The sequence below is a fragment of the Canis lupus genome, chromosome 7, assembly GCF_003254725.2.
Source record: "Canis lupus dingo isolate Sandy chromosome 7, ASM325472v2, whole genome shotgun sequence".
Classification (NCBI taxonomy): domain Eukaryota; kingdom Metazoa; phylum Chordata; class Mammalia; order Carnivora; family Canidae; genus Canis; species Canis lupus.
In genome coordinates, this window is record NC_064249.1 from 79109606 (window position 1) to 79121905 (window position 12300).

At 37.9% G+C, this 12300-nt stretch overlaps 1 protein-coding gene across 4 annotated transcripts in view; it reads left to right on the plus strand.

The window, feature by feature from the left end:
- The window catches only part of DYM (dymeclin), a 340736-nt gene that overhangs the window by 18403 nt on the left and 310033 nt on the right, over nucleotides 1-12300 (plus strand). For 3 of the 4 annotated variants that reach the window (XM_025429635.3, XM_025429632.3, XM_049112964.1), the window contains exon 2: nucleotides 7429-7620. The exons of the other annotated variant lie outside the window; for it this stretch is intronic. In XM_025429635.3, coding sequence (XP_025285420.1) covers nucleotides 7481-7620 — 140 coding nt within the window. In that variant the 5' untranslated portion in view covers nucleotides 7429-7480. The remainder of the gene's footprint in view (nucleotides 1-7428; nucleotides 7621-12300) is intronic. 4 annotated transcript variants of the gene reach the window in all.

Consider the following 12300-nt stretch of genomic DNA (forward strand, 5'->3'; position numbering starts at 1 on the left):
TTTGTCATCTTGAGTGTTATAGAAATGGACTCATAGTGTCTAAGCTTTTTTGTTTGCCAAAACTCTTTTTTAATAAAAAGTTTCAAATTTACAGAAAAGTAGAGAAAATGGTATAATGAACACCCATTCTGGGGCACCTGGGTGGCTCAGTGGTTGAGCATCTGCCTTTGGATCAGGGTATGATCCTGGAGTCCCGGCATCGAGTCCCACATCGGGCTTCCTGCATGGAGCCTCCTTCTTCCTCTGCCTGTGTCTCTCTCTTTCTGTGTCTCTCATGAATAAATAACATCTTAAAAAAAACAAAACAAAAACACCCATTCCCTCCATCCATATTTATATATATTAATAGTTTGCCAGTTTTGCTTTGTGTCTGTTTTGTTCTGAACCATTTGAAAGGAAGTTGCAGATATGATGACTCTCTACCCCAAGATATTTAAGCACACATCTGGTAAGAATTAGTGTTGTGCCCAACATTGCAAATCCGAGAAACCATCGAGGAGCCGACACCGATGCAAGCGCACGAGGGTTTATTAGCAAGCTCGAGCCTGGGTCCAAGTATACCCGACACAGCGGAGCAGGGACTTGGACCCTGAAGTGGGTTACAGCTGGGTTTTTTATAGGCTGGTCTAGGGGATTTTCAGAAGGGATGGAAGAATTTCTCAAGTTCTGTTTACAGTTTGATATGGGGCTTTCTTTTTTTTTTTTTTTTTTTTTTTTAAAGATTTTATTTATTTATTCATAGAGACACAGAGAGAGAGAGGCAGAGACACAGGCAGAGGGAGAAGCAGGCTCCATGCAGAGAACCTGATGTGGGACTCGATCCCGGGTCTCCAGGATCACGCCCGGGGCTGCAGGCGGCGCTAAACCGCTGCGCCACCGGGGCTGCCCTGATATGGGGCTTTCAAGGGCATTGAGCTCTGTTCTCTCTTTTTTTATTTTTTTATTTTTTTATTTTTTTGTTCTCATTCTAATATGGGACTTTCTACCACAGGTGTGGGCTCTGTTTTTCTGATACGGGATTCTCTGCCTAGGGCAATTCTGAGCTCGGTTGTCTTTCTGATATGGTATTACCTGCCGAGGACATTGAGGACATTCTGCAGTTTTTCCTATAAAGTTCAGCTCTTATTCACAGGGGCCTAAGATGGCTGTACTTGTGCTAATGCTAAACTTGAGGTGGAATGGCCTTGATTTTTCTCGGCCTCCACAATTAGATCATTTTCTACTCAGTTACACTATCATTAGCTCACTTATGTCCATTTAATATCTTCTATTCAGTCCATATCGGGTTTGGTCTCGAGATTGTCTTTTATAATGTTTTTTTTTTTTTTTTCCTCTTCTTCCAAACCTGAGTTCATTGAAGAGTCACATATACATTTGGCTGTTACAATATCCCTTTAGTCTCCTTCAGTGTAGAAAAGCCCCCCAACCCCACGCACACTTTATTTACTATGATACTGACTTTTTGGCAAACCCAGGATGGTGGTGCTTTACAATGTCCTGTATTCTGCATTTGTCAGAATATTTCCTCATGCAGTCATCTAAATAGTTTCTTGATTCTCTAGCTTATTGGTTTTGGGCACTCAAAGCATTTTATGATTTCTTTTTTTTTAAATTGGTTAGGATGTGTTTTACGGCCCACAATGTAGTCCTTTCTGGTGAATATTCAAGGTGAGCTGGAAGAGATTGTGTATTCTGCTGTTGTTGGACGAAGTCCACAGATGTCAGATCCAGTTTTGATTGATGGTGGTGTTGCGATCAGCTAGGTCCTTGCTGACTTTATACCTGCTGGATCTGACCATTTCCGAGAGAGGGGTCCTCAGGTCTTCTGCTATAATATAGTGCACTCATCTCTTCTTGCAGTTGTGTTAGTTTTAGCCTCATACGTTTTGACGCTGTTATGTTAGGTGGTACACATTAAGGATGAGGTCTTCTTGGAGCAGTTAACTCCTTTATCAGTATGGAATACCCCCCTCTTTTTTTTTTTTTTTAAGTCCCTGATAAGTTTCCTTGCTCTGACGTCAGCTGTGTCTAATATTAAAATAGCTATCTCCTACTTTCTTTTGATTACTGTTAGCATGGCATATCTCTCTCCATCTCTTTTAATCTGTGTATGTCTTTTATATTTAAAGTGGTTTTCTCGTAGACAGCATATAGTTGGGTCTTGTTTTTGGATCTACTTTGACAATCTCTTAATTGGTGTGTTTAGAGCATTGATGTTCAAATGATACATGATAAAGTTGGATTAATGGCTACCAATATATGTTACTGTTTTCTATTCGTTCCCCTTATTTTTGTTCCTATTTTTGTCTTCTCCTTTTTCTGTCTTTTGTGGTTCTAACGGAGCGCTGAAATGAATCCATTTTCTCTCCTTTCTTTAGCATATCGCTTACACTTTTAAAAGGTTTTTGCGGCACCTGGGTGGCACAGTCAGTTGAGTGTCTGACTTTTGGTTTCGGCTCAGGTCATGATCTCAGGGTCCTGGGATCGAGCCCTGAATCCCTTTTCATGGTCAGCACAGAATCCACTTGAGATTCTTTCTCCCTCTGCCTCTGCTCCTCCTGCTTATGCTGTCTCTCTCTCTTCCCCAAATAAATAAGTAAATCTTTTTAAGAAACTGAAATAAAGGGGATCCCTGGGTGGCTCAGCGGTTTGGCGCCTGCCTTTGGCCCAGGGCGCGATCCTGGAGTCCCGGGATCGAGTCCCGCGTCGGGCTCCCGGCATGGAGCCTGCTTCTCCTTCCTCCTGTGTCTCTGCCTCTCTCTTTATCTCTTTATATCTATCATGAATGAATTAATGAATGAATGAATAAATAAATAAATAAATAAATCCTAAAAAAAAGAAAGTTAAATAAAATAAAAATAGACGTTTTAGAGGTTGCCCTTGTGTTTGCAATATACATTTACAACTAATCCAAGTCCGCTTTCAATTAACACTCTACCACAGGTAGTTGAAGCACCTTGTAATAACAAAGTACATATTCCTGATTCCTCCCTTCTGTCCCTTTTATCATCTCTGTTGTACATTCACTTATATATAAACTATAATCATCAAACACAGTGTTGCTATTATTTTGAGTGTGTAACCTTTTGGGATTGGTTTTCTCACTCATCACAATGCCCTCAAGATCTATCCAAGTTACTGGGTATATCAAATAGTTTCTTCTTCTTATTCCATTGCGTGGATATACCTCGGTTTGCTTACTCATTCATGTGTTGAAAAAACATTTGGGTATAGTTTTTTTGTGTGAGTCTAAGTTTTCATTTCTCTGGGATCACAGTCTAAAAGTGCAGTCGCTAGGTTGAATGGTATGTATATGTTTAACTTTATAAGAAACTGCTGAACCGTTTTCCAGAGGAGCTGTTCTGTACATTTCCAATAGCAACATATAAGCCACTTTCAGTACTTCTTGGCAGCATTTGGTACCTTCAGGGTTTTTTTTTTATTTTAGCCATTCCAGTAGATGCGTAGCATACATGATCGTGGTCTTAATACGTGGTTCCTTAATGGTTAGTAATGATGGAATATCTTTTCATGTGTTTGTCATTTGTGTGTCTTCTTTGGTGTTGTGTTAAAATCTTTTGAATATTTTCTAATTAGAGTGTTTTCTTAGTTCTGAGTTCAGAGAGTTTCTTATATGATCTGGATACAAGTCCTTTGTTGGGTATGTGACTTACAAATATTTTCTCTAAGTCTGTAGCTTTTCTTTTCATCCTCTTCCACCACCAAAAAGTTTCAATTTTGGTGAGGTTTAACTTACCAACTGTTTCTTTTATGGGCTGTGCTTTTGTGTAATGCCCGAGCACTTTTAACCCCAGGTCACAAAGATTTTTCTCCTATGTTCTCTTTTGTAAAGGGTTTTAGAGTTTTATGTCTTATGCTTAGATCTATGATTATTTTGAGTTAACTTTTAAGATACAGTGTCTTTTTTTTTTTTTTTGCTATGGATGTTCAATTGTTACAGCACTGTTGAAATAACTGTCCTTCCTCCATTGAATTGCTTTTGCATTGTGGACAAAAATCAGCTGGTTGTACTGTAGTGAGTCTGTTTCTAGATTTTCTGTTTTGTTTTATTGATCTCTGTGTTTATCACTACTGTAGGTTTGAATTTAATTCCTCTTTTCTGGTCAAGTTATGACTATTGCTTGTCACTAAACACATAAATGGTGGAAATTTGAAATTTTGATTTTGGGATTTAACTCTGACACTAACATTGCACTATATCAGGCAAATAGATTTATTTTTAAATGGATATAACTCTTTTAAAGATTTTATTTATTCATGAGACACACACACACAGAGGCAGAGACACAGGCAGAATAAATAAATAAATAAATAAATAAATAAATAAATAAATTCTTTAAAAAATAATTCTACCTTCATACTTAACTAACTAACTAATTCTAACTTCATACTTAACTACTTCTATAGCTTGGGTAGCTATAGAAATCTAATTAAAATTATTTTTTATTACTATTTTAAAGTCGTTGTTTCACTGTTCTCCAGCTTCCAGTATTGCTGCTCAGAGATTGAGAAACCATTCTTTTTAAAAAAAAGTGTGTGTGTGTGTATATATATAAATGTGTGTGTGTGTGTATATATATATATATATTTATATATTTTTATTTATTTATTTCAGGAATAAAGGGTAATAAGCCAAAACCCATGTATGTACTGTCCATTTTCATTTTTAAAAATTTATTACTTTTTTTTTTTTTTTTAAGTAATCTCTACACCCACCATGGGGCTCAGACTCACGACCCTGAGATTCAGTGTCATGTGCTCTTCCAAGTGAACCAGCCAGGTGCCCACATATTGTTCATTTTTAGCAAATCTAAATATTTGTCACACGTGCTTCTTTCTTTCCTTCTATTCCTTTCCTGTTTTCTCTTTGAGAAAGTATTTATTGATAACACACTAAAGCTCCTCTGTTCCTTTGCTGATAACATTATGTAAAAGCATTCTTCTGAATTTCCTGTGTATGTTTTAATACTTGTAGTAGCTATGAATATATCCATAATATTTGCATGTTTTAGAAATCGTATAAATGAAATCATATCATGTCTATTATTCTGTAGCACTTTAGAAAATGATTTATTCATGAGAGACACAGAGAAAGGCAGAGACACAGGCAGAGGGAGAAGCAGGCTCCCTGTGGGGAGACTGATCTGGGACTCGATCCCAGGACCCCGGGATCACGACCTGAGCCAAAGGCAGTCAACTGCTGAGCCATCTAGGTGCCCTTCTGTAGCACTTTTTGAATGTATATTTTTAGATATGTCCATGTTGGTAATTGTAGCTCTAGTTAATTCACTTTCATTAGTTGTAAAGTACCCTGTTATAAGATTATATTAAAATGCTTAATTTTAAATGGCTTAAAAATGTATAAAATAGCTCTGGAATAAGTTATAACAAGTAAGACATTTATATATCTTAAGATATTTTTATAGCATTTTCTAATTGGACTTAGTAATTCCTTATTTAAGAAATTAAACCAAAATCAAGACTTATGGTTAGCTGGCTTGATATGGAGGATCAGTTGGAGCCAGCTGGTTTTGGGGGTCCCTGTTCCCTGAGAAGGGAGGAGGAAAGTAGTAGTGGTCTTGAGTTCAGGGCCAGGTGACAAGAAGCCAGATCAGTATTCTCCCTCATACTCAGAAGACCGGCTGTCCATGTGTACTGGGGAAACCTCATGTCTTTAGATAATTTAGCTTAAGCCAGTCCCAGAGTTCGAAAAAGAACATGGAAAGCATGTGTCCAGATTCTGATGTTGGCTTCAGTGTCTCTGTGGAGTGAGGAGGTACAGACATAAGAAAGTAAGTCACTAATAGGATGCCTGGGTGACTCAGGGGTTGAGTGTCTGCCTTTGGTCAGGGTGTGATCCCGGGGTCCTGGGATCGAGTCCCATATTGGGTTCCTCGCAGGGAGCCTGCTTCTCTCTCTGCCTATGTCTCTGCCTTTCTCTGTCTGCGTCTCTCGTGAATAAATAAATAAATAAATATTTATTTATTTATTTATTTTAAATAAATCTTAAAAAAAAAAAAAGAAAGTAAGTCACTACTAATAGAAGTTCTCCTCCAACCTGAGTTTCCTTTGGACATCATTTGCTTCAGTGAGATGGTAATTTTAGCATAGTGTAATTTATTATTCATCTCACTGCCATTTTATTATTGTCAATGAGAGACTTTTCCTGAACAAAATGAGATAGAACATGATCCAGAACTCGGTTAAGTGTGATTTGAGGAAGACAGTGATTCATATTTTAACTGAACTATAAGTTTTCTCCTTAGTGACCAACCAGAATATTGAAGATGCTAGGCACTTATTCACCTACTCTTTCCTTCAGCATACTATTTAGGGGATGCCTGTTACATGTTATGTAGACATTGGGGATAGAAGGATGAATAAGAGGGGCACCTGGGTGGCTCAGTCCATTAGTGTCCGGCTTTCGGTTTTGGTTCAGGTCATGATCTCAGGGTCATGAGATTGAGGCCCATTCCAGCTCTGCACTGGGTGTATAGCCTGCTTAAGATTCTCTTTCTCCCTCTCTTTCTGTCCTTCCCCCTCTCCATCTCCAGAAAAAAAAAGGTAGTTCTTATTGTTAGAAAAATGCAGATTCTTCATTGTTTAGAAGAAGAAGCATGCCAACAAATACTGATGTGCATGACAGCAGAAGAAGAAGAAGGATGCTAAGTAAGTGGGACTGCTTTGGAATGGGGAGCCCATTCTTGTGCAGCATGTAATTCAGTTTGGGCATCATTCTCCCTTGAGTGTAGGTAGCACATGGTCATCACTTCAGCTACTTGCCCGCCTCCTGAGCACCTTTAAGACATCTAGTCTTTTTTTTTTTGTTTGTTTAAGATTTTATTTATTTATTTAACAGAGCACATGTGAGAGTGAGCATGTGCACCAGTGGTGGGGGCGGCAAAGGGAGAGGAAGAAGCAGACTCCCTGCTGAGCAGAGAGTCTGATGCTGGACTTGATCCCAGGACCCCAGGATCACGAGGACCCCCTGAGCTGAAGGCAGATGCCTAACTGACTGAGCCACCCAGGTGCCCCGAGACATCTAGTCTTTATTTATCACCTTTGTTCATTGTAAGGGAGCCTCATTTTTCAGACAACTTGTAATAAGTTGTCATTGTTAGGAATTTGCTTTGAGATGTATTCTTAGGCAGAGATATGCTCATTCGACATTCTATAAGCATAGACTTGGATTTTTGTGTGTGTGTTGGCTAAGACAGATTTTAGCCCCATTTCCCTCCTCTGTAACTTTGTATCTGCTGTCTAATGTATTTAAAAATAAAGAGAAGTGTGATTTCCTTAAGTGAGTTTACAGGATTTTTGTGTTTTGCTTTTACATCTAGGCCAAGGACAGGAAAAATATAATGATGAATTTTGAACAAGTTTGAAATTTCTTTTCATTCTTTATAGGTTGTCTTGTGGAAATGAAGGCTTAAGGGCAAGTTATCTACCAGATTAGAAGATGGGATCGAACAGCAGCAGAATTGGTGATCTTCCTAAAAATGAGTACTTAAAAAAGTTATCGGGCACAGAATCTGTCTCTGAGAACGACCCGTTCTGGAATCAGCTTCTCTCATTTTCTTTCCCTGCACCAACCAGCAGGTAAAAGGTTACCTGGAGATTGAAAATTTGTGTAGATGGCCACATGAACTTGCGTGGTATGCTGATTAAGAAAAAAAAAAGTTTTTAATGTCCTGTCTGTCCATTGATTCATCCTCTGTTGTACATGTACCAGTAGAAAATACAAAAGGGAGATCTCTGGGTGGCGCAGCGGTTTGGCGCCTGCCTTTGGCCCAGGGTGCGATCCTGGAGACCCGGGATCGAGTCCCACATCGGGCTTCCGGTTCATGGAGCCTGCTTCTCCCTCTGCCTGTGTCTCTGCCTCTCTCTCTCTCTCTCTCTATCATAAATAAATAAAAATGAAAAAAATTAAAAAAAATACAAAAGGTATGAAAGTAGGAAATAATTTTTTCTCTCTTCTTTCTACCATCCAGCCACCTTCCTTCCCCCAGAGATGGTTCCTCATAGCAGTTTTTGAATCATCTAGAATAGTAAATGTTATTTAAGCATATATCTCATGTCATTTTACAGAATTGTTTGAACACAAGTGCTAGCATCCTACACATACCTTGGTTTTTGTTCTTTTTTTTTCTTCTGTTTCTTGCTTCCCTGCCCTCCCCAGTTAAATAAAATGTGTCTTGTATATATATGCTTATATGCAACTCTCTTATATTCTTTTTTTTTTTTTTTGTCTTATTTTAAATGGCTGCAGAGTATCTGTAGAATATACTTAATCAGTTTTCTGTTTGTGGATGTTCTTTTAAGGCTTTTGTTAACAACAAATAATGCTGCATACATCATTTCCCATGTGTACAAATACATCTCTAGTATAAAAACCCCAAAGTAGAATTGCTGGGTTCAGTCTGTGTGTTTATAATTTTAGTAGATATTGCTAAACTGCTCCATGGAAGTAATGCCAATTTATGCTCCTACAAGCGGGGTATAATAAGAAGGTCAGTTTCCCACATTTTTGTTAAGTTGCTGCATTTTTAGGCACTTTGACCTATGCCAATTTGATACATAAAAACCAGTATCTCATTTTTAACTTTCTTATAAAAACTGATATATAGTAGAGTGACTAGAGTATCAAATTCCCATTTTTTTTTTTAAGATTCATTTATTTATTCATGAGAGACAGAGAGGCAGAGACACAGGCAGAGGGAGAAACATGATGTGGGACTTGATCCTAGGACCCCGGGGATCACGCCCTGAGCCAAAGGTAGATGCTCAACCCTGAGCCACCCAGGTGCCCCGAGTTTTTATTTTTTTTTACAGGTTTAGTGTGATGGGCAGAATATGGCCCCCTAAAGATGTTCTAGTCCCTGAAATCTCTGAATCGGTTATGTTATAGCAGGTATCAGTACTTCATTCCTTTTTATTTCTGAAAGGTAGTCCATTGTATGAACATACGGTATTTTATTTATCCATTCATAATTAATAACCATTTGGATTATTGCCATATTTGCTTTATCTATTTTTCTTTCTTAAGTGTTTTATTTTTATTTTTATTTTTTTATTTTATTTTTTTAAAGATTTTATTTATTCATGAGAGAGAATGAGAGAGAGGCAGAGACACAGGCAGAGGGAGAAGCAGGCTCCATGCCGGGAGCCTGATGTGGGACTCGATCCTGGGTCTCCAGGATCACGCCCTGGGCTGAAGGCAGTGTTAAACCGCTGAGCCACCAGGGCTGCCCTTCTTAAGTGTTTTAAAGTAAAATAAGGACTTTTCTTCTGTAACCATAATATCATTGTCGACCTAACAAAATTAACAATAATTCCTCTTACCCAGTCCATATTGACATTTCCCCAGTTTTATAAGTTGCTAGAATAAGGAACGAAATAAGGTATATACATTGCATTTGGTAGTTATATTTCTTAAATATCTTTAGAAGAGAGGTTTTCTTTCACTCTCCAACCCCTTCCACAGTTTTTTTCCCCCCAAGCTATGAATTTTTTGAATAAATTGGCTCTGTTTTTCTGTGGAACGTTCCACCTTCCTGGATTGACCTGATTGCTTCTCATATTTCTCAACTTTTTAAATTCTTTGTGTTTTCTGTAAACTGGAAGTCAGATTTAAAGACTTAATAAAATTTAAACAGCTTTGGTAAGGGTATTGTGTAAGTGATGCTATATACTTCATGCTGTATTACATCAGGATACAGAAAATACATGGTTTTATAATCAGTTCTGCTAAGATTGCTCAGAGGTTTTAGTATATTTTAGCATCCATTGATGATTTTTGTCTCAATCAGCTATTTCATAAGAGATTACAAAATGATGCTATTTTTAATTTGGTCATTTCTTCTACACTTATTAACTGCAATTTTTTCTGTAAAGAAGAGCTTTTCTTCATCATTTAGGTTATATAAAATGCAGTTTTTAATATATTAAATAAGGATAAACACTTAAGTCTCTTCCCTTATCAGTTTTCAATAATGAAAATAGTATAATGGTGACAAGTATTTCCCTCCTACCTCAACCTCAGGCTTGGAAGGACTCTCTTTTGATGGTGAATTAAAAAAAAAAAAAATTCTATGTATGTGTGTGTGTTGTGTGGTCCTTATGGTTTCAATTTACCATTCTTTAATGATCAAGGTTATGTTTATTTTTATGTATATAAGGACCAAGGCTTATTGGTATTTCCTTTTTGTGAAGTATTTATATATTTTGGCAATAAAGATTAATTTCTAACTTCTGCATACAGTTGGATTGGACCTTGGAAGTTTCGCTTAGTTTGCAGTTCATGTGATAGCATGGATTTGTCGCACATTATATGAAGTGGCTACTTATTATTAGTACTGCTTCTGAGATCCTTGGAAAATTAAAGATGCTGTGGATTGGCAGGAGAGGGCAAACAGAGCCAGCTGTAGCATCAGCAAATTTTGAAACCACTTCCTTAATCCTTGAGGAGTTGTCACTGAGGACCACAGCTCCTGTGGAAATAATACTTTGAGAAGAAAGGGCATATAAGAGACTTAATTATTTGTTTCCAAAACAAATTCTCTTTTCACCTATGTACACTACAGTACAGTGTATTTCTCTGTCTTCTGAAAGACATTGAAGACGACTTAACTAAATAGAGAAACCATGTTTAAAGGATTAGGAGGACTATCATAAGAATGTCTATTCTTCCCGTTGACCTATAGAGAAGACAATCCCAGTTAAATTCCCAACAGCTTTTTTTGGGGGGGTCCGGGGGGGTGAGGTGGAGAGATCTTGATAAGCTCATTCTAAAACTTAAGTAGCAAAGGAGAAAATGTAATAGCCAAGTACTTTTTTTTTTTTAAGGTTTATTTATTTATTTATACATGAGAGGGAAGGAGAGAGAGAGACACTGGCAGAGGGAGAAGCAGGCTCCATGCAGGGAGCCTGACATGGGACTCGATCCCAGGTCTCTGGGATCATACCCCGGGCTGAAGGTGGCGCTAAACCGCCGAGCCACCGGGGCTGCCCTAGCCAAGTACTTTTGAAGAATTATGTGCATGTGCCTGTTTTCTTGATTTATGCTGAACTGGCACTCTGGAGCCCCGGGGGCAGAATGGGCGTCTTAAGAAACAGTGATGGGAATAATTTGTTAGCCATTTATGTCTATTTCTTACTCCTCTGGAGTTTGCCACACTCAGGGTTTGAATTACTGGTGGCTCTGTCGTTGGCTATGTCAATTACTCTTCGTCTTTGCTGCTCTCATGTATTTATTCTTTTGGATGGCCTTTTCCTTAATTTGCCCTAGTGAAATCTCAGGAAGTCTGAAAAGCTAAAAGTGTGAATAACATGCATCTTGTGGGTGTGTCGGGGAATAGTCTCAGAGGCTTTGCTTATGGTGGTGTACCTCTGTAGCCTTGTGTGAGAGATGCCCTGTCCCCCTCAGTGCTGGCGTTCCATGTATGACCTGTGGGATCTTGACGTTGAGCTAGCAGGTGCAGCTTCCAGGACATTGTCAGGGATGGGATTACCTAGTTTGTGAATTACTCAGAACTAAGATGAATCTGTGTAGGGGAGACTCTGAATCTAGACATTTTTCAGATTGCTCACTCCTGGAATTGCTTGGGTACATATGTGCTGTTTTCAAGTGCGGCCCATTATTGCAGCCAAAAGTTGGTGTCTGCCAATTTTTTTTTTTTTTTTTTGAAATTGTAAGGCCAAAAAAAAAGAAACAAAGAAATTGTAAGGCCTTTAGGACTAATGTCATCCTTCCTTAATATAAATTATTTTTGGCAGTAATCAGATTTTGTTAGAGTTTCCACGCGTGATTGCAACATCTTTTTAGATTCTTCAATAGTTTTTAATTTTTTACTTTATTAAAATTACTAGTCAAGCAAAAGTCTGAAATGAAATCCAGACTAATTTAAGAGTAAAGTTTAAGTAATATGCTGTTTCTTTTTCCTTCTTAAATTTCAATTCAATTAATTAACATAGTTTATTACCCATATCAGAGGTAGAGTTCAGTGATTCATCCAGTCTTATATAACACCCAGTGCTCATTACATCACATGATACCTCCTTAATATCTATCACCCACTTAACCCATCCCCTACCCCCTCCCGCTGTTTATTTTTCTTAATGAAATATTTTTAAATTACTTGCATGGTTGATTTTACACATTTCTAAATTAATAATAGCAGAAACAAGAAACAAAACTGTGCTTATTATTATTATTATTAATTATTATTATTATTTTTGGTTCGTGGGCATCTGGGTACCCCCACATGAGCATATGGTATG